The 22,458-nt window shown below is 38.7% G+C and overlaps 3 protein-coding genes across 3 annotated transcripts; 1 reads left to right on the top strand and 2 right to left on the bottom strand.

Annotated features, from left to right (window-relative positions):
- Nucleotides 1-88: 88 nt before the first annotated feature.
- LOC121992415 (4-hydroxy-3-methylbut-2-enyl diphosphate reductase, chloroplastic-like) lies at nucleotides 89-2,149 on the bottom strand. The gene is made up of 8 exons (XM_042546771.1): nucleotides 1,940-2,149; nucleotides 1,712-1,843; nucleotides 1,549-1,623; nucleotides 1,369-1,474; nucleotides 1,197-1,291; nucleotides 711-896; nucleotides 538-624; nucleotides 89-438 (listed from the first exon to the last, which is right to left on the bottom strand). The coding sequence occupies exons 1-8, from the start codon at nucleotides 2,105-2,107 to the stop codon at nucleotides 373-375; spliced, it is 915 nt and encodes a 304-aa protein (XP_042402705.1). The 5' UTR covers nucleotides 2,108-2,149; the 3' UTR covers nucleotides 89-372.
- A 7,053-nt stretch (nucleotides 2,150-9,202) lies between these two features.
- LOC121992414 (protein indeterminate-domain 7-like) lies at nucleotides 9,203-12,505 on the bottom strand. Its single transcript, XM_042546757.1, has 3 exons — nucleotides 12,171-12,505; nucleotides 11,685-12,087; nucleotides 9,203-10,016 (listed from the first exon to the last, which is right to left on the bottom strand). The coding sequence occupies exons 1-3, from the start codon at nucleotides 12,325-12,327 to the stop codon at nucleotides 9,401-9,403; spliced, it is 1,176 nt and encodes a 391-aa protein (XP_042402691.1). The 5' UTR covers nucleotides 12,328-12,505; the 3' UTR covers nucleotides 9,203-9,400.
- Nucleotides 12,506-15,570: 3,065 nt separating this feature from the next.
- Nucleotides 15,571-16,238, top strand: LOC122045240. The gene is made up of 2 exons (XM_042605380.1): nucleotides 15,571-15,780; nucleotides 15,831-16,238. The coding sequence occupies exons 1-2, from the start codon at nucleotides 15,571-15,573 to the stop codon at nucleotides 16,236-16,238; spliced, it is 618 nt and encodes a 205-aa protein (XP_042461314.1).
- Nucleotides 16,239-22,458: the final 6,220 nt, after the last annotated feature.

Raw genomic sequence — 22,458 nt, 5'->3', positions numbered from 1 at the left:
CTCTTTATTTTAAATATAACACACTTTATTTTTTTTTTACTGTTAAAATGATAATATCATAACAAGGATGCTGCTGGAATCCGGATAATTAAACCGCAAAACAATATCATAACTTTATCAGACCTTTTTGTTTGAATAGACGAGTAAAATGGATTGGGTGAGAGAACTCGCTGGGCTCAACCAGACGAGCATACATAAATTAATGTCACAACACAAAAACAAAACAAAATAAAATAATAATGGCAGGATAGATTTTGGACTGCAGCATTTCCTGTCGATAAGGGAGTACTCTTATGCAATCCCATTTCTAGTACCGTACAAGTTAAGCGATAGTGATACTTCAGCTCAAAACACTGCTCAAGTCCTCTCAATTTATGCCGCTTGCAGAGCTTCTTGGCTTTTAATGTCAAAGACCTTGCCCAATGCTTCCTCCACGACCTGCATAAGCCATGTGGAAATTGTTAATAAGATGAAGGAGATCCCGCGACTTGATACTTTAACCAAGGGATTTTTCAACTCTTGAATTAATATATATACCTTGTCAGGAGTAGAAGCCCCTGAGGTGACACCAATAGTGATTGGTCCAGCAGGAAGCCAATTTTCTTTATCGACCAGCTCTCCATGCTGTTTGTACAAACAGATAAGATGATAATTAAAACCATCAAGTTCGCAATATAAATAATTATACAAACTGCGCGTGTACAACATACATTTAACTTATAGGTGATCTTGTTTCCTGGTCCAATTCTCTGTTCATTGTCAATCCAGTAGGACGGGATTCCCTTGAGCTCTGCGATCTCTTGGAGATGTGAAGTATTACTGGAGTTCCACCCACCAACGACCAGAATAAGATCGAGTTTCTCTTCCACCAGCTTGAACATAGCATCTTGCCTTTCCTGAAGTAGTGCAAGAGAATGTGATATGGGGAAACTAAACCAGCAATTGAATAGATTAATACAAAAGGGACTATAAAATTCACTTCCACAGAAATTACAGTGCTCTAATTTGCAAATCTAAAGAGTAAGTAGATGGTATGATAAATGAGGTTTAAAAGGTTATGAACAAGTGGGAATGAGTGAATTGCATGGATTTAACAAAATGTAAAGGAGAAAAACAATACCTTAGCAGTTTAAATTTTGAATTGAATATTCCAATTAGAAAAACGAAAAAGGAAAAAGAATAATCAGTAAGCCTACCTGGGTAGCATCACATATGGTGTTGAAGCTGACAAAATGATCATTAGCATTCTCTACACCGTGTTTGCGCATCATGGTCTTCTCGACCAATTTACCTGAAATTTCAGTGTTTACTTGAACACTATATTTAGAATTGGATAGAAACAGTAAGCATTGCAAACATTAAACTTACCTATCTCCTCTGTTTCACCCTTGAGCATCGTGGTTTGATTTGCAATGCCAACTTTAGCTAAGTCAACATCTGGATCAAATCCCGCAGAAATAGCGTTTTTGAATTTCTGCAACACATGGACACATTGTTAAATCTTATTTTCTTTTGTGCAAATATTATGGAAGAAAATAATCAATATACCTCAAGAAATGCTTCTCTTGTAGAGCTAGACCCATCTAATTCCCCACCAAGAATGTAATCACATACATACATTGCCTGTTTTTTTAACAGAAAATGATAGTAAAAAACGTTTATTTGTAAATATGATTCACAATAAAATGATTATTAATTAACAAATCGTTACCTCAGTCATGTTCTTTACGACAATATATCTTCCTGCAAATGAGGCTGTTGCAATAGTCTCTTCATGTGAATATTTACCATGTATGATTGAAGTGTAATCACCCTTCTTGTGCTTCTCAACAGAGTTCCAGACCTTTAGTGGAAATTAACACATTATTTATGAAAAAGATATTCAAGGGAAATCCAAGACCTTATTCTCTACTCTGATAGAAAAGGGGGAAACAAATACCTTTGAAACCCATGGGCAAGTAGTATCAACTATTTGGACCTGTTTTTCACTCAAGGTAAACATCTCATCAATAGCAGCTCCAAAAGCCGGCAAAATCACAACATCACCCTTGTCAACTACATCAAATCTTTTATTGCCCTCCTCAACAGGAATATTTTTGACGTTCATCTCTTCCAATCTCTGCAGCGTTACACCATATAAGCTAACCAAAAATTATCAATGCACAAGCAAGCTAAGTTAGAAACAAAAGAACAACCAAGTATCCATCTAGTGAAATAAAATTAGGTTTACCCTGTCAAAATTCTCTAAGATTACATGAATAGCAATCTTAAAATGAATCACAATTTCTATTTGCAACTAGACATAGAAATTCCTAGTAAAAGTTACAGTGGGTGTTAAACTCGAGATAGTATGTCCACGCATCAAGCAAAATTGTATGTTAATTTGACCTAGTAGATCTTGACTTACGAACTCGTCGAAATGAATAGGAAATTGTAAGAGAAACAACCTACTCTTTTTTTTCCCCCTTTTTTTAAAAATGTTGCACTAAATTAACTAGCTATTATTCCCCAAAAAAGGTTTGCAGTCTTACATGGCGATGACTAATTCCAGAGACTCGAGCTATTACTAAGAAATAAAAGTAACATCTTTGACAGCGAATTTTTTCTTCAGCAATATTATCCGATTCGATAACATTACACAGGAACTACAAAAAAGGAAATAACTTACTAATCGGAGACGAAACGTTGGTATCATACCTTGCAGGGGACGACACGGGCGATCCATACACAGACGCGGGGGCGGACTCAGTGGTGCCAGCTCCACCATATTCGACAGCAGGGGAGAAAGAAGGCGATGGGTAGGCGGACTGCGCTTGCGGCTGCGACCCAGAGAGCCCGACCTTCTCCCTGAGATCTTTAAGTAATGAGGACCATTTCATTGTTTTCCTCGACGACTGGAACAAGGGCGGTCCTCATCCGACGCACGGACCACCCGCGTCCCTCCTTCCTCCGCCGAACGAGACCCTAGATCCAATCCCAGCTAGATCCAGACCAACCCTTCCGGCCACGGCCTCAACGGATCCAACCGCAGCGTGAGCGTGGGAAAGAAGAACAGGCGGAGCGCGGAGAACAAGGCTTCAGTTGGGCCAGCAGGATCTATCCACTTCCTTGGCGGAATCGATGGGAATCAGGTGAATAGCTCTGGATCTTTAGGAGGACAAGGATTGGGTGGGGCGGCTTCTTTTGAGGAATGAGGTCATTTGGACGCAGGGATGCAGGAACGCCGTGTCCAAAATGGGAGAGCTTTCTCCTCTCTCTCTCGCGAATAGCGATCTGTGGATCGATCGATTTCGTCTTCGTCTTCTCTCCTTCTCTAGCTTTTGCGCTCCCCCCGGCCCTATTCTATTCTTCCTCCTCTCTCCCCTCGCTAAATTTGAGGGTGTTCCATAATCGCCGTCCACCGAGGCGCCACGTAGGATACGATGCGCCGCCATGTGGCAACGCGGAAACTCCCAGTCGCGACGCGACACGACTCGAGTCCCGACCCAAACCCTTTCACGACGGCCAATCGGATCACACATGCTAATTTCATCCGAACCTGATATTAAATATCAAACCAGAATAGAAGAGGATATGAAAGAACTATCAATATTCGATACTCAATTTGAATATCTAATTAAATAATATATATATATATAAATTTTTTTTTTAAAAATCAATTTACTATTTTTATTGATATTAAAAGGAGGGTATATAGATTTAATCTATTTTTTAAAATTATATATATATTTTTTAATAGGATGTTAATTTTAATATATTTTTATTAAATGATAATAATTGGATAAAAATAAAAAAAAAATTATAATTATAAAAGATATTTGATCTTTTAATAGATATGGATATATTCATTGGAAATTTTATATCCAATGGATATGAGTACGGAAGATAAAGAATCTGATATCCCAATCCGACATATTATCATGGTCACACCATGATATATTGAACTATCGTATCTTAACTCGTGACCTAAGTCGACGCTGGGACAGGAATCAGCTATGCTCGGAGGAGGGGACGTGCAAGAAGTCTCCTACGCCGTGAGTCCACATTGCAACTTGCAATTCCTACAGCCGCGTCGCACGTAAGCCTGACGATCCACTAAACGTGATATTGTCCGACGGTGCTTGGACCGGATCCGTAAGCTTTGTCTAGTGGCGTAACGAGAAAGGCAGGCTTAGCTTGGAAGCGGAAGCTTGGTCTTTTCGTATTAGTTTACTTGCGTTCGTGGCGTGGCGGAAGTTGCGTTTACTGCCGGTGAGAATAAGAAGAGCAAGAGAATAACGGAATTTCCCAGAACGGAATTTCTGGCCTCTGGACGTTGATAGCCTAGCCGTTTCATTAAATGTGCAGTTGATGAAGTTGGTGGCATGCAAATATTGCCGAGATTTGGATTGTGATCTAGCTCGTCGTTTTGCTGATTATTTGCAAACATTCAGCTCCTAAGCATAATTACCCAGCGCTCTCGTCAATTCATCCCGACCAACACGGAGGAGGAAAAAGAAACAACAACTCCTGAGCACAAGCAATCTGATGAGGATTACTTAACCGATCGAGACTACCTTGGTCATCTGAAGTCTTTGTTCAGCATGCAGTAGCTGTAAATCATGGGTAGGGGACGGTATCCGGATCCTTTGTCAACGCAGCACGAGGTCAATGAAGAAGACATGCATGCATTTATACCCAACAAATACAATTGATTATGAATTTTATAATCCAATTTGGAAGAAAATTGATTGAATCATTCAGAGGACAGGCAATTTGGAAGAGCAAACTAACTAAAGAAAAGGCCGTGAAATCTTATCCTACCTGCTCCATTAGTTTGACTTGCTCCCACCTCCTCGTGCCTGAAACCAAGTCAAACTAATTAAGTTACTTGTTTAACAAGTTTCTAACTCGATCTAGTCAGATTTTGCTTACGAATTATGATGATAGACAGATTAAGTTTGGGAGGTGATTTGGTTGATCGAGCCTAATTTACTTAAGTAAAGGTTAGTGAGCCAAGATTTGTACCTGAATTGGGAGGATGAGTACGTTAATGCTTGCTAATATTAAGGGCAGTCGAAATTGCATGCGCATCATAACTATTTACCATTTCAAATTTTGATTTTGGATCTTGCATGTATAAATCTCTAATTTTAAAAAATAACAAAGTCATTATATATAATTGAGAATAATACTTTGAACGTTACGAATACCGAATACGTACATGAAGTGTCTTCCAAAATATTCTATAGCTTGATATAGTATTTTTAGGGCAGATATTTAATAAATATTTTAGGAGGGGCATTTAAGTGTATTACAATGATATTTGATTGTTAAACAATGATTAAAATGAAATTAAATGGCAGAGTAAAAAAGAGGGGAGGGTGGAAATGAAATAATTATCAAAATAATAATATTGAAATTTGTGGGTATGTTTTTTTAAGTAAAATCATTTTTTTTATTTAGTTGACTACAAATCCTTATCTAGTTAACTAACTTTATCTGGATAAGTACTTATAACCTATAGTAAAGTATGAGAGTTGACTCAATTGATTAATCTAAATCTCATATCTACTACTATAATACCCTGTTGGAATCATTTGATTAGTTATTTATCTCAAAAACTTAGATTAGGAAATCATTTTATATTTATATAATGATAAATTTCGTTAGTCTCATTAATTAGTTCGAAGGTGATCGATCTGACCCTATAAAAATTTTTTATTAGCCATCAAGATAAATCGGGAAGTACTCACAATGGACGGTCGAAAAACCTAACATCCTTTAATTGTGTATCTTATTTGAAAGAAAAATTCTTGTAAATTTATAGAGATTAAATCATGGATACTTAGATGCTGCACCATAGCCCAAGGATTATATTTATATAATTTATCATAGGATAGGCATGCAATATTTTAATTAGCAGTTGGGGCAATAGACATAATATAATTTAAACATATTTAATGAAATTAAAGATTAAGACTCATCATACTATATAATATATAATTTTAACAACACAACAATTATTAGTATACAATAATAATTTAAATATTTCAAATAAAATAACATTTATATATATATATTTTCTACTTGTGAGTATTTGTGTGGATACCCAAACTTGTTCACTTACTCATAAATATATCTCGAGATTTCATATGATAATATCTTATATCTTAATTATCACATCATCTTATGCACTAACAAGAAGACGCTCCTTCTCCCATGAAAATACAATTAGATACTATTTACCCATTTACCTTCACTAATGTATTGAAGTGGTAAAGCACTTTACAAAACGACTAAATGATCGAAAGTTAAAATCAAATTAGAGATAAATATTCTATAAGTCAACTTTTGAATATGCATAGACACCATTTTTTTACATATGAAAATCAACATGCATGTCTTGATTAATTTTAAGGATTCATATGTAAATTTAAAAAAGAATTAAGTTGATTTACTTTTCGTATGAACTTGATCTCCTAATCTTTCCATTGCAGCTCTATTGTGTTCTCAAGAAGTCTATGAATCTTATGCATCTCGAAGATTATTTTCATATAACAACTCCATTTCATTTTTTTCTTGCATGTGCATGCTAGCTCATGGGTGATTCATCATATCATATACTCATTCAAAGGGGGAAAAACAAAGAGGAGATATCATTTTTTATTTATTTATTTTTATGAAATACATACATAATTAATAAATTTTGACAATCTAAAATGATAATTATAACCCACAATGGCCCATTGTTTAAATGCGCAAGCCCATTAGAGTTTAGAGTTTTTTGGGCTTATAAGCGTGATCCAACCCAACAAAACGATGAACCGTAATCAGTTCCTTGTGTGGATAGAGTTCAGCAGAAGCGGAAAACGGCGACCAGCGGCCGGCGGCAGAAGTTCTTCCTTCTTCATCCCCTTGCACAATGCGGAATCCATCGATCGGATCAGGTGATCAATGCAGGTAGATTGATCTCGCTCTCATCTGAACTAATCTAGTTTAGTTGGTCATTCTCTATAATTAGTGATTTCACCGTTCTTTTTTTGCCACAATGCTTTCGTGCCCCACAAACCCTACACTCAATCACGATGATTCCATGATGGATGGTCTCACAGACTGCATTTGATTTAATACCGCGAAATAGAATTCACTTAATTAGACCATTGATTTCAATTTGATAAATTGCATTGGTGGGACTCTGTTGTTGCTAAGAACTTTAGAATCCAGAGAACGATCCTTAGTGGGCGTTGGCTCCCACTCCATCCTTTTTCATCGATCATCTCCCAAGCTGTCCATTGTTTTACTCGGATCTCAAAACGAGCACCTTTGTTTAGTGGAAAATTGTGAGCTTTGGACCACTTCCATTATGTAGTACGAGGCATTAGTTTCAGATTCCATCAATGATGATATGATACCTTCTTTAAACGATTTTGGAGGCACCGACGAATCACTGAGCTCTGAATTTTTAGGCTAATCTTACTCATTGAGAACAATGAATGCTATCCATCTCTTAGACTATTGTCTTAATTCACCAGGAGTCACCTGTGTCGTTCCCTTGGTGCGATGCGATAGCAGTACGATGTTTTCGTAACAGTGTCAAGTCAACAAGATTGGAGTGGCTAGTCTTTGGATCGTTAGCTTTTTGAAAAAAAAAGGAGAAAAAGAGAAAAGTAGATGTGCCTGGGGATGGGGATGATCCAAAGCAATGAGAAGAACAAGGGGACTAATAATTAGGCCATGGAAGATGGGGAGATTCCAGAGTTGGAAGCCCAAGGGAGAGAAGGGACTGGCAAGAGAGCCTTTTTTGTTTGTCTACTTGTGAAAAAGCAAAGGAATAAAGAAAAGGATGACCAGAGCAGGCTTTTTTAGTAGGCAAAATGGCATGTATTGTACTCTTAACCGGCAACTCACATGCATCTGTTTTCCTTCCCAAAAAATCTTTTGAAAAGTTTGTAAGGGATAGCTCTACTCATGCAAATACACAATCCCTAGCTAGCTAGACTGGTCTCCATGCATATTCTTCAGTGTTACATAAAAAAGATATTATTTTTCTTTGTTTTCATAAAAGAAGTTAATAGAACCACCAATATGGTCATGTTCTAATTCAATCAACCTGCTATGTTTTCAAACATGGCCGAAGATGTAAATTTTATCCTAGTTAAAGATCTTTAAAATTTTGCTCATTTCATATGTGAGGAAGCAATGAAGATTAAACCTATGTGGATGATATGGGGCCTTAATTTGCTGCTGAATGATCACATAACCAAGATTGATTAAAGGGTGGCTTGCAATTTCCTTTTCACAAAGAGTCTACTATTTCGTGCAACTTGATGACGCACAATATACATGTTTGAAAAGGAGGAATAATCTTAGCATGCAGTTGCGATGGTCAAGTTTATTCTTCGATGTATCCCGGTCTAAAATATCTGGTCATTCCTGCAGTGCCAACATTCCTGAAACGTCTGAAATATAAGAGCCGACAAACTGGCGTCGTAGCTCAAGTGTTGAAAATATTTGAATCGCCAAAGCGATGTTTCTGCTTAGTTAATCTTGATTTCCATCTTCCCTTTTTTATTTATTAATTGTTATTTTGCACACAAAAACATCCTGATTAATGATTATAATGGTGCACATTTTCTCCAGCTAGAAAGCTGTCTTGGTTGGTCTCCTCCAATCCCAATGAGAGCTCAAACCGATAAAGTAGAGTGATCAAAAAGACCGGAGGATTCAGTTGGCCGAGGTATGCATCCGTGAACATCTTTTTACTCACGCGTTGACATTTTCTGTCCGCTTTTCTTCTGGTACTCTTACATCTTTTCTCTTAGGCATTTGCCACTATTTTTCATGCTACCAACCGATTGGACGATTCAAGAGTCCTTTGGCCCTCCTTGCCACCTGGCTCTTTCAAATCATAAATAATGAATTTCAAACATATTAAACTCCACCTTTCTTACTTTTTGAGCAAAAGCCGTTCGGTTTCTTGACTCCTGAGCAAGCTTTTACCTTCATGTTTGCAATTATGTGGTTCAGTAGTACTGTTTGTGGGATACTCCAGATTATATTTGTTGCCAATAATATAAGATAATTCAAGCTAACAACTATGTAGCCGGGATGTGTAATAAGTTGAAATTTCAAATTAACTGGCTTCAGTGCACACTCAGTCGCTTGAATTCAGGTAAACATCTACAAGAATACTCTTAATTCTATTTGTTTGAAGACCTAATTAATTAACGAAGAGTGTATATGATATAAGTTTGGTCGATGCCAACGTTACGCATTCATGATGATAGTGAGATAAAGAGCTTAACAGTAGGGGCAAGGCAGCAACATTTGTAAGGACAATTAATAAATACTAGCTAGCTGCCGCATGATAGTAATTAAAATTCAAAGTGAACTAAACTCGAGCAGTTTGCGTGCTGTCTCAGTTCCACGTTCCACTGACCGGAGGGAACTCGGCGATCTGCTTGTTTGGGTGACCAACAGGGGCGCATGGAGAGGCAGTCACCAGATCCAGAAGTAGCTCATCGCCCCCATCCCCTCCGGCTGCTACGCCGAGGAAGTCCCTAGTCCAGCAGTCGCCGGCCTCCTGCCACATCATAAGGTCTTGGACGCCGGACTCAGAATTGACGGCGATAGTATTTCCAGCAGTTGCACTAGTATAACCTAGGCCACTTAAGGCGTTCGTGATGCTCATAGGGCCCATAGCTGAGGCCCTCTGGAGCAGCGCAGTGGCTGAGAGATGAGGTGAAGTAGTAGGGTTGGTAGGAAGGTGGTGAAGGAGAGAAGAAAAGTTGTCTTCAGGCTTTTTTACCAGCTCAATGTCTCCTAGATTAATATTGCAGTCGTCAGGGCTAGGGTTAAGAATCAAATTAGCGTTAGCAGAGGCAAAGGGGTCCCAGGGTGAGGACGATGAGGGGAGGAAGAGAGGCTGATGCAATGGTGGGAATGCACTGGTGGCGCCGCCCCCGGCCATCACTCGTGCACTTTCTTCTGCCAAGGCGTCACAGAATGCTCTGTGGGTGATGAAGCTATCCTTTCTGCATGCGCCAAATAAATGAAGTTAGAATAAACAGTTAAACACCATGCATGGTTATCACCGTGAACTGTATATTATATTTGCATGTTAATTCATTAATCACTAGCTTGGTTGTTTGTTTTATTCTACAATTTGCATAATCAAGACAGATGTTGATATAATTTCTTGAATCTATAAGCAAATAATTATGCATGGCAAGGAAACAGGATATTGACTACTGAGATATTATTTTTCTCCTTTGTGATTGTATGCGCTGATCTGTCTTTAGCAGTTCAGTTGAAAAATCATAGAGAAGAGAAGAGTATACAGATACATAGATAGGAAATTAGTATATAATGAGTGTCTATCATCTACAAGATTTAAAGATATATGCAGAGCTATATATTATTATGGAGTTGCAACACAATATACAGTTTTATCTATTGGGTGTATTAGTGGAGTTATATATGATAAGATTTTCCCGGATAGATATAAGCTAGCTTATCAGTTATATATATTGGCAATATCTAGATTTGCTAATATTTCTGTAATAGATTTTATCGTAATTTATTATAGTTATGTTGATTTTTCACCTTTTTAGACCAATTATGATTTATGAGTACTTGATTAGCCTAGCTAGCTTGTTTTTAGCTAGGTTTACTAAAAAATATACGGAAAAATTCGAAATTCATATAATACGTGTACAGCTAGCTAGGTTTCCTCATCATTTTCCTTTCATTAATTTGTAAAAATCATGGACAGATGCGAGAACAAAATCTCATGGCTAATCCACGATGCCAAAGTTGCTAATTCTCTCTCTCAGTTGTTAACGTACAGAGGGTGTAAAATGTATTTTTAAATTACTATCTATGGATGCCATCATGAACTGACATGTACTCAAATAGTTTCATAATTTTGGAGATATTCTTATATATAAATTATATCACAAAAGAGTCACGCATTTCACCTTGTTGAGTCATGGGCATCGAATATCGAGCAGCTGACCATTCAGAAATCATAATTTGATTGTTTATCAGCCTTACAGAAACTTTACCAGTGAAATCAAAAAGATTTATGCAAGTAAACACGTGGTAGGAAAATGACTATCATACTGCGTATGGTTGTCAGCCAAAGCCATGCATTGCCTCTCTCTAACACTGAAACATGCAGCAATAAGACCTCCGCTAGTGCTATCTCCTATCTATATGACAAGATCCAGTATAGTGGATGATAAGTGCAGGTCTGCAAATGTGCATGTTGATCTTAGTTTGAAGAAATCACGAGTGTAGTTTCCTTGTGTGCATTATATATGACTCAGATAAGAAGAAGATTTAGCACAGGAATAATTCTCTTAAAACATAAGAACTATGATTTATTGTGTTAACAGTAATAATAAACCGGATTTTTTGCCTTCTTTATAGCTTTATTTTATTAGATCCTGTGGGTTAATTTTTCTATCTTTCCTTACAGGTAGCGATAGCTAGAAAAATTCATTATTCTTAGAAAACATGCAGTATATATAGATCGTAGTTCTTGCCTTAAAACTGATTGGGATAACGTACGATGTTAGATTAATTTTGCAGGAGAAAGAAGGAAGGCGAGGTTGAGAGAGGATTAGAATGATGATATGTGGTGATGAAAAAAAACTGAGAGTTGTGAAACATACATAATTAATAAATAAATCACAAACCTGGAGAAAAGGGTGCCGCAGTCACATCTATACTCCCTTGTTCCGCAGGTCTTAACATGAGCTTTCCAATCAGAGTGCACAGCGTATCTCTTAGAGCACTTGTCACATTTCCACTTCTTCTCTCCATGCTTCCTAGAGAAGTGTTTCTTGATCCCTGTCAGATCTCCAAGAGCCCTGGAAGGATGGTGATGCACACAAGATGGCTCTGGGCAAACGTACACCCTCTTCCTTGTAGCTCCTTCTTTGTTGCTTCTCTGCCTCAGCTTCCATGGTAAGTTGTGCCCTCTCCTATGCAGCTGCAGGTTCTGATCCCTTTGGAAGCCCTTGCTACATATCTCACAAACGAACCTATTGGTGGCCATCAGCGTATTAGGTGACAAAGCCACAACTTCAGCTTCTGGGTCTTTAATTAGAACAAAAAATAAAATTAAAAAAAAAAATTGATCAGAAGACTAAGAACAGTATAATATATGTCAAGGCCTGAACCTGGATGCCCTGCTTGGTTTCTCTTCTTCTTGGTCTTGGGTAGTGGCTGTTGGTGAGGTGATATGGAAGTAAGCAAAGAGTTCAAACTGAAGTGGTCTTGAGCTCTTGTCTCCGAGGAAACACTAGCTTCTTCAGAGATGGAGTTGGAATTTGACATCGTTTCTAACAAAAATACCAAGGAAGGAGATCTTCTTTGTTTGTTTTCTTTCAGCAATGGTGGGAATGAAAAGGGGCCATATAGTGGTGTGGTGGTATATAGTCACTATTCTGTTCTTATCTTAAGAACAAAGCTTCCAGCTGCGTACAAGAAAGAAAAAGAGGCGCAGATAGCGAAGAGAGCTGAAGAGAATAAACCCACCAAACTTTATTAATTAGGACGTGCTGCGCTGGATAGAGTACTGGTCATAGGTGGCACTAAGTTCATTATACTACCGGCCGGAAATTAAGTCAACATTTACATTATATTGGAAGGGTAGTAATTAATATCATAAGAACAAAAAAACATATATAATTTATATTAGCCTCTTCATTTTTTTATTCTCATCTAAAAAAAGGTTTTTGTTATTTTTAAAATATATGTTCATTTTGATTACAAATTCATGGTAACACACTCAAAGGAGTTGCCAGTGTTGGAGATATCAAAGACTTCACGATGAAGAGGATTTACCTTGAGAAAGAGAGGATTAGGAACCAAATAGTACCTTAAGGAAAAGAAGGCTTCAACCAGTTGGCTTTGCACCAGGGAGCAATTGAGCTACAAAGGAATTGGTGCAAAATCGTAGGGATGGGCATTCTAATTTTACCTGAAACCGCAAGGTCATACGAACTAAAAAAAACAGTTTACTAATTTACTGATTTGATTTCAGTTGGTAAAATAGACAAAACTATCATTTTCATTTGCAGATGAAGGAATTGTAAAACCAAACAAATCGATAAATATCCAATAAGTATGAAATATGGCCAACTTTGGAATGAGGTTTTTGTTTGTGCTTCATCTTATTTCTCAAAGGGGCAGATTTTATTGCTACTTTAACAAGTTTATTATTGCTTATAATATAGAGCATATTTAGCTGACATTTTACTATTATTTTACAGCTTTGTTCTCCTATATAAACAATAAAATTCACTATTTTTAGTAGACATTTTTATAAAATTATCAGTTTAAATTGAACTAATTAAATTACAATTGATCTGAGATTTTTTATTCTATTTAAGATAAAAATATTTTGTTTCATTTCAGTTTGAAATTTTCAAATAAAAAAATCACTTTAGTTTTTAAATTTTGCTCTTAAAATTTTTATGTCTAAAGTTAAATGCCAGCCAACCCCTTGTTTCCGCCCCTGGTGCCCACCCTAGCAAACTCGTTAAAGAAAAACATAGTGGCTAGGTAGATAGCCATAAATAAGATTCATTCCAGTTTTGTTTTATTTTTGATATATATATTTTTTTTTTTGGCAAAAAGATGCGTCTTTAATGATAATGATAAATATGGATACCATTGTGATTTTTGCCATGACATAATTAATCTCGCAAAGTGAGATTTTTTGAAACTGCCTGCAGCAGCTCTGCAGCCTATCTGAAAATTTTCATCTATGTTCCGAATTCAAGGTGTGTCATGAGTACTTTCCAATTATTCATCTTTCTCTCGTGTCAAGAAAAGACTGTGCTCTCAAGTGCACAGTGTTCTTTTTCTAATACGAGCCTAGGGATATAATTATATTGTTGTTGAAGGCTGATCAGAAAATTAGAGGAATTAAGACTCAGAATGACAAAGCAGTTACAGGACTCACAAAAGATGTGAGAGGGGATTCATGGCTACACCATAAAGTGATGAAGATTATACAGGTTTAACCCCCCACAAAGCACATGGAATATCCATCTCTTTGATTCAGTTTTTGCTTTTTTTTCTCTTTTGTTTGTTTGTTTGTTTGTTTGTTTGGGGGTCCATGAATGGAGGACCTTTTGATTTATGTCTTGATTATCAGATATCGATCATCTAAACACCAAAGATGGTTTAATTGTTATTAATAAAACAAGGATGAGAACAGATATTTTGCTTAAGTTGAACCTTGTAGGAAAGCAAATAAACTTTAAAATTTAGTGCCAGTTGATTGTGATCCTCGTATTTCCTTTTTTATTAACCCCTCATCTTTTGCCTCAACTAGGATTTAGTGCCAATTGCTTGATTGATTGGATCTCTCTTTCCATCCACTGGATTTCATTTTTTTAATCATTCATGCATGTATGCATGCTTCTTTAATTTGTTCCCTTTTTCTTTGGAATATATACTTTGTATCTTAGCTTTACGCTCGCTGATTAATGATTCTTACCCAGGCATGGGAATATGGGATGTTTGAATTGTATTTAATGATCATAATTAATTAGTTGTTTAATTAATACTGGTCTCAAAAACAAGTACATAGGAATGAATTCAAGTTGGTGGTGTTAAATAACATTGCATTGCTGGCTAGCTCGTATACGTACATATATAGCAAATTGGCCATCATGATTGTCTGAATTATATATATAACATGCATTCATGGTTCTGTATGATCGAAATGTAAGTGGATAGTGGTCCATCGCTCCACAGTAGTGTACAGTTTCTTTCAGGAAAAATGGGTTTATATCTTTTTTAAATATAGATATAAATTACATATAGAGTTGCAAACAGACAGTGGAACATGCACACCATGCAGGTACTTTTGAGAGGTACCGTATATATAGCCTCTGGAAAAGCTTCGAGTAGAAATTTTATACTGAAATTAACAAGGATGGAGAAGCAACTTCAATAGCTAGCAGTCAACACTCCATTGATGTTTTTTCTTCTCCGTGAAAAAATAAATCAGAATTAATTAACAGCTTGGTTATTTGTCTATATATCATCTGGAATTAGTATGAATTAGAGTGGCTTGCACTCTATCTTAAACTCATGCTTAAGCACGTAAGTTTTTTTGGTGTAAGTAAATCATATCTGAAGCTAATTAATACTAGTTAGCAGCTTGGTAATTACTTTAATTTTCTGTCAGCTTAAACCTTATGTTTAAGCATGCATGTCATTGGCATCAAAAACAAAGTCCAAAGCAAACCCAATCAAATCCGAACAAAAAATGAAGATCCGACTGAATTGAAAAGCTTGTGGTCCAATTCAACCAGAGAAATTCAGAACAAGTGCGGGAGAGTATATATATTGTTGAAAATAAAAATTGATTACGTTGAGAAAGTCGAAGAGTCATCTAAGAATGTCCAAGAGCCAGGAAGTCCAAGAGTCGCATGAGGAAATCCAAGAATCACCCAGAAATCTTTTATCCTTCTATAAATAGTGTAGTTGTATGAAAAGAAAATAAGATAGACAGAGCGAGTGCTCACCAATATTTCCAACAAACTGATATCATACCCGAGGATGTCTTTAAGCTTCCAGTATCTGCGTCTTACGAAGGACAACTATGATAGTCAGTCTATTCGAGTAAAGGCGATACTCTGTTCCCAAGGTGCATGGGAAATTGTCAGTGATGGGTTTGTCGAACCTGACGAGGATGCGGAGTTGATCCCGATTCAAAAGTTCGAGAAAAACAAAAGAAGGACCAGCATGCTCTATCTATCATCCACCAGTGTTTGGACAATGCGGTTTTTGAGAAAGTAGCAAATGCCTAAACTTCAAAGGAGGCATGGGGAATTCTCGAAAATTCTCACAAAGGAGTTGATAGGGTAAAGAAGGTGCGGCTTCAGATTTTACGGGGAGAATTCGAAGCTCTTCGTCAGGAAGCGTCGGAGTCTATTTTAGTCTATTTCACGCGGGTCTTCTCCATCATCAACCAGATGAAGAGAAACGGTGAAAGTATAGAAGGCGTTCGCGTGATCGAGAAAATTTTATGTTCTCTACATAAGAGATTTGATCATGTTGTGGTTGCAATCGAGGAGAATAGAGATTTGGAGAATATGTCCATTGACGAATTAAATGGATCGCTACGGGTGCACGAGGAGCGAATGAACAAGCACAAGAAAGAGACATCGGAGCAAGTCTTACTAGTCAAGCATTTGTTTGCCGAAAGGGGAAGTGCAGTTTTATGAGGCCACGGTCGCGGTCAAGGTCGTGGTTATTCTCATGGTGGTAGTCGAGGTCATGGCAGAAATCAAGAAGATGAGAGAGTGAACGATGAAAAGCCACGAGGAAATCCAAGAGGTCGTGGTAGAGGAAGAGAAAGAGGACGAGGACGAGGAAGTGACGGATACAAGTCACGTGTTGAGTGCTACAATTGTCACAAAATGGGTCACTATGCCTGTAACTGCTGGTACGCCGAGGATGCAAAAGAAAAATTAAGTTAATTTGGTCGAGGAGAAAGAAGTGGAAGAGTCAACGTTGTTGTTAGCACTCAACCAAGAATCTGTTGGAGGAGGAAGCGAATGGTATCTGGACAACGGTGCGAGTAACCACATGTGTGGCAACAAGTCGAAATTTGTTGAACTTGAGGAAAAGGCAACTGGGAATGTCACGTTTGGTGATGCTTCGAAAATCCAGATTCAAGGCAAAGGTACCATTTTGATTCGGTTGAAGGATGGTACTCACAGGTTTATTTCCGATGTGTATTATGTCCCTAGATTAAAGAACAATATTTTGGGTTTGGGGCAACTCATGGAGAGGGGCTACCAGATTCAAATGAATGATCGTAATCTTTGGCTACGAGACGGGAGCACTAACCTAATTGCGAAGGTGACGATGTCGAAGAATAGGATGGTTTCGATTCCTATTCAAATCGGAGAGCCGAATTGCTTGCAAGTGTCTGTAAAGGATCCAGCGTGGTGTTGGCACATGAGGATGGGACATTTCAATTTCAACGGCCTGAAAATGATATTCGAAAAGAAGATGGTAAAGGGTGTGCCTTTGATCAACCATCCGGATCAACTTTGTGAAGCGTGTTTTCTAGGCAAACACGCAAGAAGAAGTTTTCCAAAGGAAGCAACATCAAAAGTGACAAAGCCGCTTGAATTAATTCATGCCGATGTTTGTGGACCGATCAAGCCGTCATCTTATGGTAAAAGTAATTATTTCTTACTTTTCATCGATGATTTTAGCCGGAAGACTTGGGTTTATTTCTTGAAAGAAAATTTTGAGAGTTTTAATGCTTTCACGAATTTTAAGGCTTTGGTGGAGAGAGAGAGTGGCTATATAATTCGAGCGTTGAGAACCGATAGAGGAGGAGAGTTTACTTCTAGTGTTTTTAACTGTTTTTGTGAAGAAAATGACATTAGGCACTTCCTCACAGTTCCAAGATCACCGCAAAAAAATGGAGTGGCTGAAAGAAAGAACCAGCCCATCCTCAACATGGCGCGAAGCATCAAGAAAAATAAGAAGATGCCAAAGGAATTTTGGGCAGAAGCAGTGGCTTGTGCGGTGTATCTCCTCAATCGTTGTCCGACCAAAAGCGTGAAAGACCAGACACCAATTGAAGCTTGGAGCGGAAAGAAGCCAGATGTATCTCACTTAAGGATTTTTGGGAGTATTGCTTACAAGCATGTGCCGAAGCAAGAGAGAACAAAACTTGATGATAGAAGCGAGAAGTTTGTGTTCATCGGCTATGACGGAAAATCGAAGGGGTACAAGCTCTACAATCCTATCAACGGGAAGATTGTTGTGAGTCGTGATGTGGAGTTTGATGAAGATGCTTCTTGGAATTGGGAAGTACATGAAGATTCCATCGATAAATTCTTCCCATTCTTCAATGAGGACAATCAAGGAGAAGAAACATGTCAGCCCGCAGTTCCTACGATAACACCGAACACACCTTCTAGTACATCTTCATCAAGTGAAAGCTCTAATGAAGGATCACGAAGGATGAGAACTATCCAAGATCTTTACAGGAATATGGAGGTAATCGATGATGTCTCTATGTCTGTCTGTTAGCCGAAACAACGCCTTTGAGTTTTAAAGAAGCTAGTAAGGAGGAGAAATGAAGACAAGCCATGGACGAGGAGATTCGAGCCATTGAAAGAAACGACACCTGGGAACTCACTTCTCTTCCAGTGGGTCAAAAGTCGATTGGTGTCAAGTGGATATTCAAAGAGAAAAAGAATGCCAAAGGTGTCGTGGAAAAATATAAAGCGAGATTAGTCATCAAGGGGTATGCACAACGACACGAGTGGACTATGAGGAGGTATTTGCTCCTAGTTGCTCATTTAGAAACAATCAGATTTTTTGTTTCATTTGCGGCACAAAGAAATTGGAAAATATTTCAATTAGACGTGAAGTCGGCATTTCTTAACGGTTTCCTTGAGGAGGATGTTTTTGTGGAGCAACCAAAAGGCTATGTGGTGAAAGGACAAGAAGGAAAGATATTGAAGTTGAAGAGGGCGTTGTACGGTCTCAAGCAAGTGCCTCAAGTATGGTATAGTCGGATTGATGCCTATTTTCGAGAGAAAGGATTTGCAAGATGTCCACATGAGTATGCGCTTTATGTGAAGATGGATAAAAATGGAGATTGTTTGTTCGTTTGCCTTTACGCGGGCGATCTTATTTTTTTAGGAAATAATCCGAGTCTCTTTGAAGATTTCAAGAATGATATGGCCCGAGAATTTGAGATGGCAGATATTGGCTTAATGTCATTTTACCTCGGATTAGAAGTGCGTCAATCGGATGATGGAATTTTTGTTGGGCAACAAGCATATGTGAAGGAAGTTCTGGATAAATTTAATATGTCAAATAGCAAATCGGTGGCTACTCCTATGGAGGCTAGAGCTAAATTGAGCAAGGACGAAAAGGGAGAAAAGGTGGATCCCCCACTGTTCAAAAGTCTTATGGGATGCCTAAGGTATTTGACATGTACTCGGTCGGATATTCTTTTTAGCGTGGGGATAATTAGTCGATTCATGGAAGTGCCAACAATAAATCACATGAAGGTGGCAAAGAGGATTTTGAGATATTTGAAAGGTACTATTGATTTTGGACTATTTTATTCGTCGTCCAAGGAATTCCAACTTATTGGATATTGCGACAGTGATTTTGTCGGAGATATAGATGATTGGAAAAGCACAACTGGATTTGTGTTTTTTATGGGGTCTAATGCAATTTCGTGGAGATCAAAGAAACAGGCAATCATCGCGCTATCTTCCTGTGAAGCTGAATATGTCGCGATTACGGCATGCGCTTGTCACGCAATCTGGCTAAGAAGAATGTTGAAGGAGATAGGCTTGTCGGAGAATGAAGCGACCACAATTTTTGTTGATAATAAGTCTGCTCAAGCTCTGGCGAGAAATCCTGTTTTTCATGATCAAAGTAAACACATCGATACACGCTATTATTTCATCCAAGAGAGTATTACGAAAAAGGAGATCAAACTTGAATATGTGAAATCTACTGATCAAGTTGCGGATATTTTTAAAAAGCCTCTTAGAGTGGATGTTTTCAGCAAGATGAGGAGTATGTTTGGAGTCATGAAGAAAATCAATTTTAAGGGGGAGTGTTGAAAATAAAAATTAATTACGTTGAGAAAGTCGAAGAGTCGTCTGAGAATGTCCAAGAGTCATGAAGTCCAAGAGTCACATGAGGAAATCCAAGAGTCGTCCAGAAGTCTTTTATCCTTTTATAAATAATGTAGTTGCATGAAAAGAAAATAAGATAGACAGAGCGAGTGCTCACCAACGTTTCCAACACATATATCATTCTATTACACAGGCTTATGGTAGGAGATTGGAATTAAATATGAATGACTATTCTTCTTAGAACTAGCAAATTGGTTATTAGATATGAAAGGTTGTCGAGTTGTGTTGTTCTGAAGTGCTGGTCGAGACCTCCTTATAAAGCCCATTGAGGGCACCTTCAACCTCCTTGAGGGCGCCCTCAACTCCACCATTTCTGCAGCGAAGATGAGCTTTGACTCCTTCATAGCTTACCCACCTGAGGGCGCCTTCAACCTCCTTGATGGCGCCTTCAATGCCGTCCGAGGCGCCTCAACTCTTCATGAGGGCGCCTCTAGCTTCGCTGTGCGCACTTCTCAACCTTTGCACGCGAGCGCCTCTAAGCTCCATGAGGGGCGCCTCGGGTACTGTCCATCCGAGGCAAGGCTTGCTCCTTTGTCCCTGCAAGATATGTTAGTCCCAAAAATACCCTGCAAAACAAAGTTAGTATATAATAATAATACGAATGTGAAAGTCTGACAGCCACCGGACTGTCCCGTTTTGACTTCGAATTTTCGACTGAAAACTCTAGGTCGAATCGACGCCTACTGTTCCCTCAACGGGGAACGTGTTTTCACCTACTCCTCTCAGGAGAGCATGCCTGTTTCCAAACTGGTCCTCCAGACCGACTGGACTTTCTGCTTAGGGTTACCACCCCCTAGGACCTAGGATTACCACCCCCTAGGATTTTCCATCACCTAGGATTACCACCCCCTAGGATTTTCCATCACCTAGGGTTACCACCCCCTAGGACCTAAGGTTACCACCCCTTAGGGTTTTCCTCCACCTGGGGTTATCACCTCTAGGACCTAAGGTTACCATCCCCTAGGGTTTTCTACCTGCCTAACTGCAGTTATGACTTTTTCCTAAGTACACTTAGGACTTTCCTGCAAAGCTCATTCAAACATATCAGATAGTAAAACAACTTAACTTTGAACCCTTTGACATAATCAAAACATAGGTTCGATCATCGGATGTTTCCCGCACCAACACTTTCTACTTCAACAGTACCCATCAGCGACACCTCCTTCTCTCAGCCATGCCTCCGAAAACTAAGTAACCTCTAAACCCTAGAACTCGATTTTCAATGTTTTTGTTGCTCTATGCCCATTGCTAATCAGTTGCTTCTGATGTCTTCATGCATGATGCATTTCATTCATGTTTTGTGTTTACTCTGCATTATTGGTGCATCATTAACATATTGCAATCTTCTTGCATTTCATTCTCATAATAGACAAAAATCGGTTGAGGGTGAGGGCTCTTCCAAATCCCCTCAGCCACCTACAAATTCATGGTTTCCCAATGCATCATTACAATACAAATTTCACACCCATATGTTCAAACTTATTTCTCTTCGCTCCATAGATCAGAAGTTCTTTCATGATCATTACTCCAATGTAATGAGCGTTCTACGCCACTATCAATTGGAAAATTTAGTATATCTTGAGTGTGGGATCCATGAGGATTATGTATCTCAATTTTATAACAATCTCCATCCTCATGGTGATGAATACCACTATCGAACTCGCGTTGCTAAACGTACTTTGAAATTTTCTCCTTCTATATTACGATCGTTCTTAGAGTGTCGGTCATCCACAGATACGTTTATTTTCTACCCTACAGTGCTAGAGCTTCTACTTACACCGTTTGATCACATTTCTCTTGATAGCATGCATCAAGATTTTTATGGTTGGCCACGTCTCGATGGACCCCTAGCTTCCATCACCACATACTCTACTATGGAGCTCTCTCCCGCTGACTATGCCTTGTTTAAGGTTATAGTCAACTGCATTTTACCCATTATCACTTGGGCCCTTGCAGCTTTCAGACCTATGCACGTGTTCATTATATATGCTCTTAGTCAGTCTCTTGATGTCAACATTGCATTGAATATGTTCCAATGCATCATTCATTTCACTCGGCCAGCTCATGGGATGATACACATGTCGTTTGACCATGTCATTACTGAGTGGTTGGAGTCTATGGGGGGCGATGTGACATATGGTCTTCAACTTCCGATGTCGTGGAAATATTCGCAGACCTCTGTGCGCTCCTTCTACTTGGCTCACATTGTGCTCGAGGTTGATCATCTCCATTGGGACGCGCAGCGGCCGAGGGTGTAGGAGCTGATGCTGAGGTAGAGGCTGGATCTGACACATCTGAGTCTGAGGATGACGTCCGAGCTCAGCTTCTTCGGTTTGATGAGACCATGGACACTAGATTTGAGGAGTTACAGCTAGAGCGTGATTTGGAGATGGTGCAGATCCGTGGGCAACTCACTACTCTTGCGCGGGGGTAGGCTGCTACGCAGATGAGTCTGGCCAATATTCGATCTGATATTGCCTCACTCCATGAGTTGGTCTGTACCTGGACTGTCGGGCCATCATTTCCACCTCCTCCTCCTGCTGGTGGTGGCGGCACTACGATGTTGGCACCTCTGGAGCGGCCATTCCTCCTGTAGCTAGCGATGATGCTACTGGTGCTGATGACATGATAGAGTTTTATATACCCTTCCCCAGGGACTAGAGGATATCTTCATTATACTTAGATATTCTCTTTTGAGTCATGACTATGTGTATGAACCTTTTGATTTATCTATGAATTTTTGGAAAGGGGTGCC

Source organism: Zingiber officinale, chromosome 1B (genome assembly GCF_018446385.1).
Source record: "Zingiber officinale cultivar Zhangliang chromosome 1B, Zo_v1.1, whole genome shotgun sequence".
Classification (NCBI taxonomy): Eukaryota; Viridiplantae; Streptophyta; class Magnoliopsida; order Zingiberales; family Zingiberaceae; genus Zingiber; species Zingiber officinale.
Note: the sequence above shows the minus strand (reverse complement) of the source record. Positions and strands in the feature narration are given on the sequence as shown.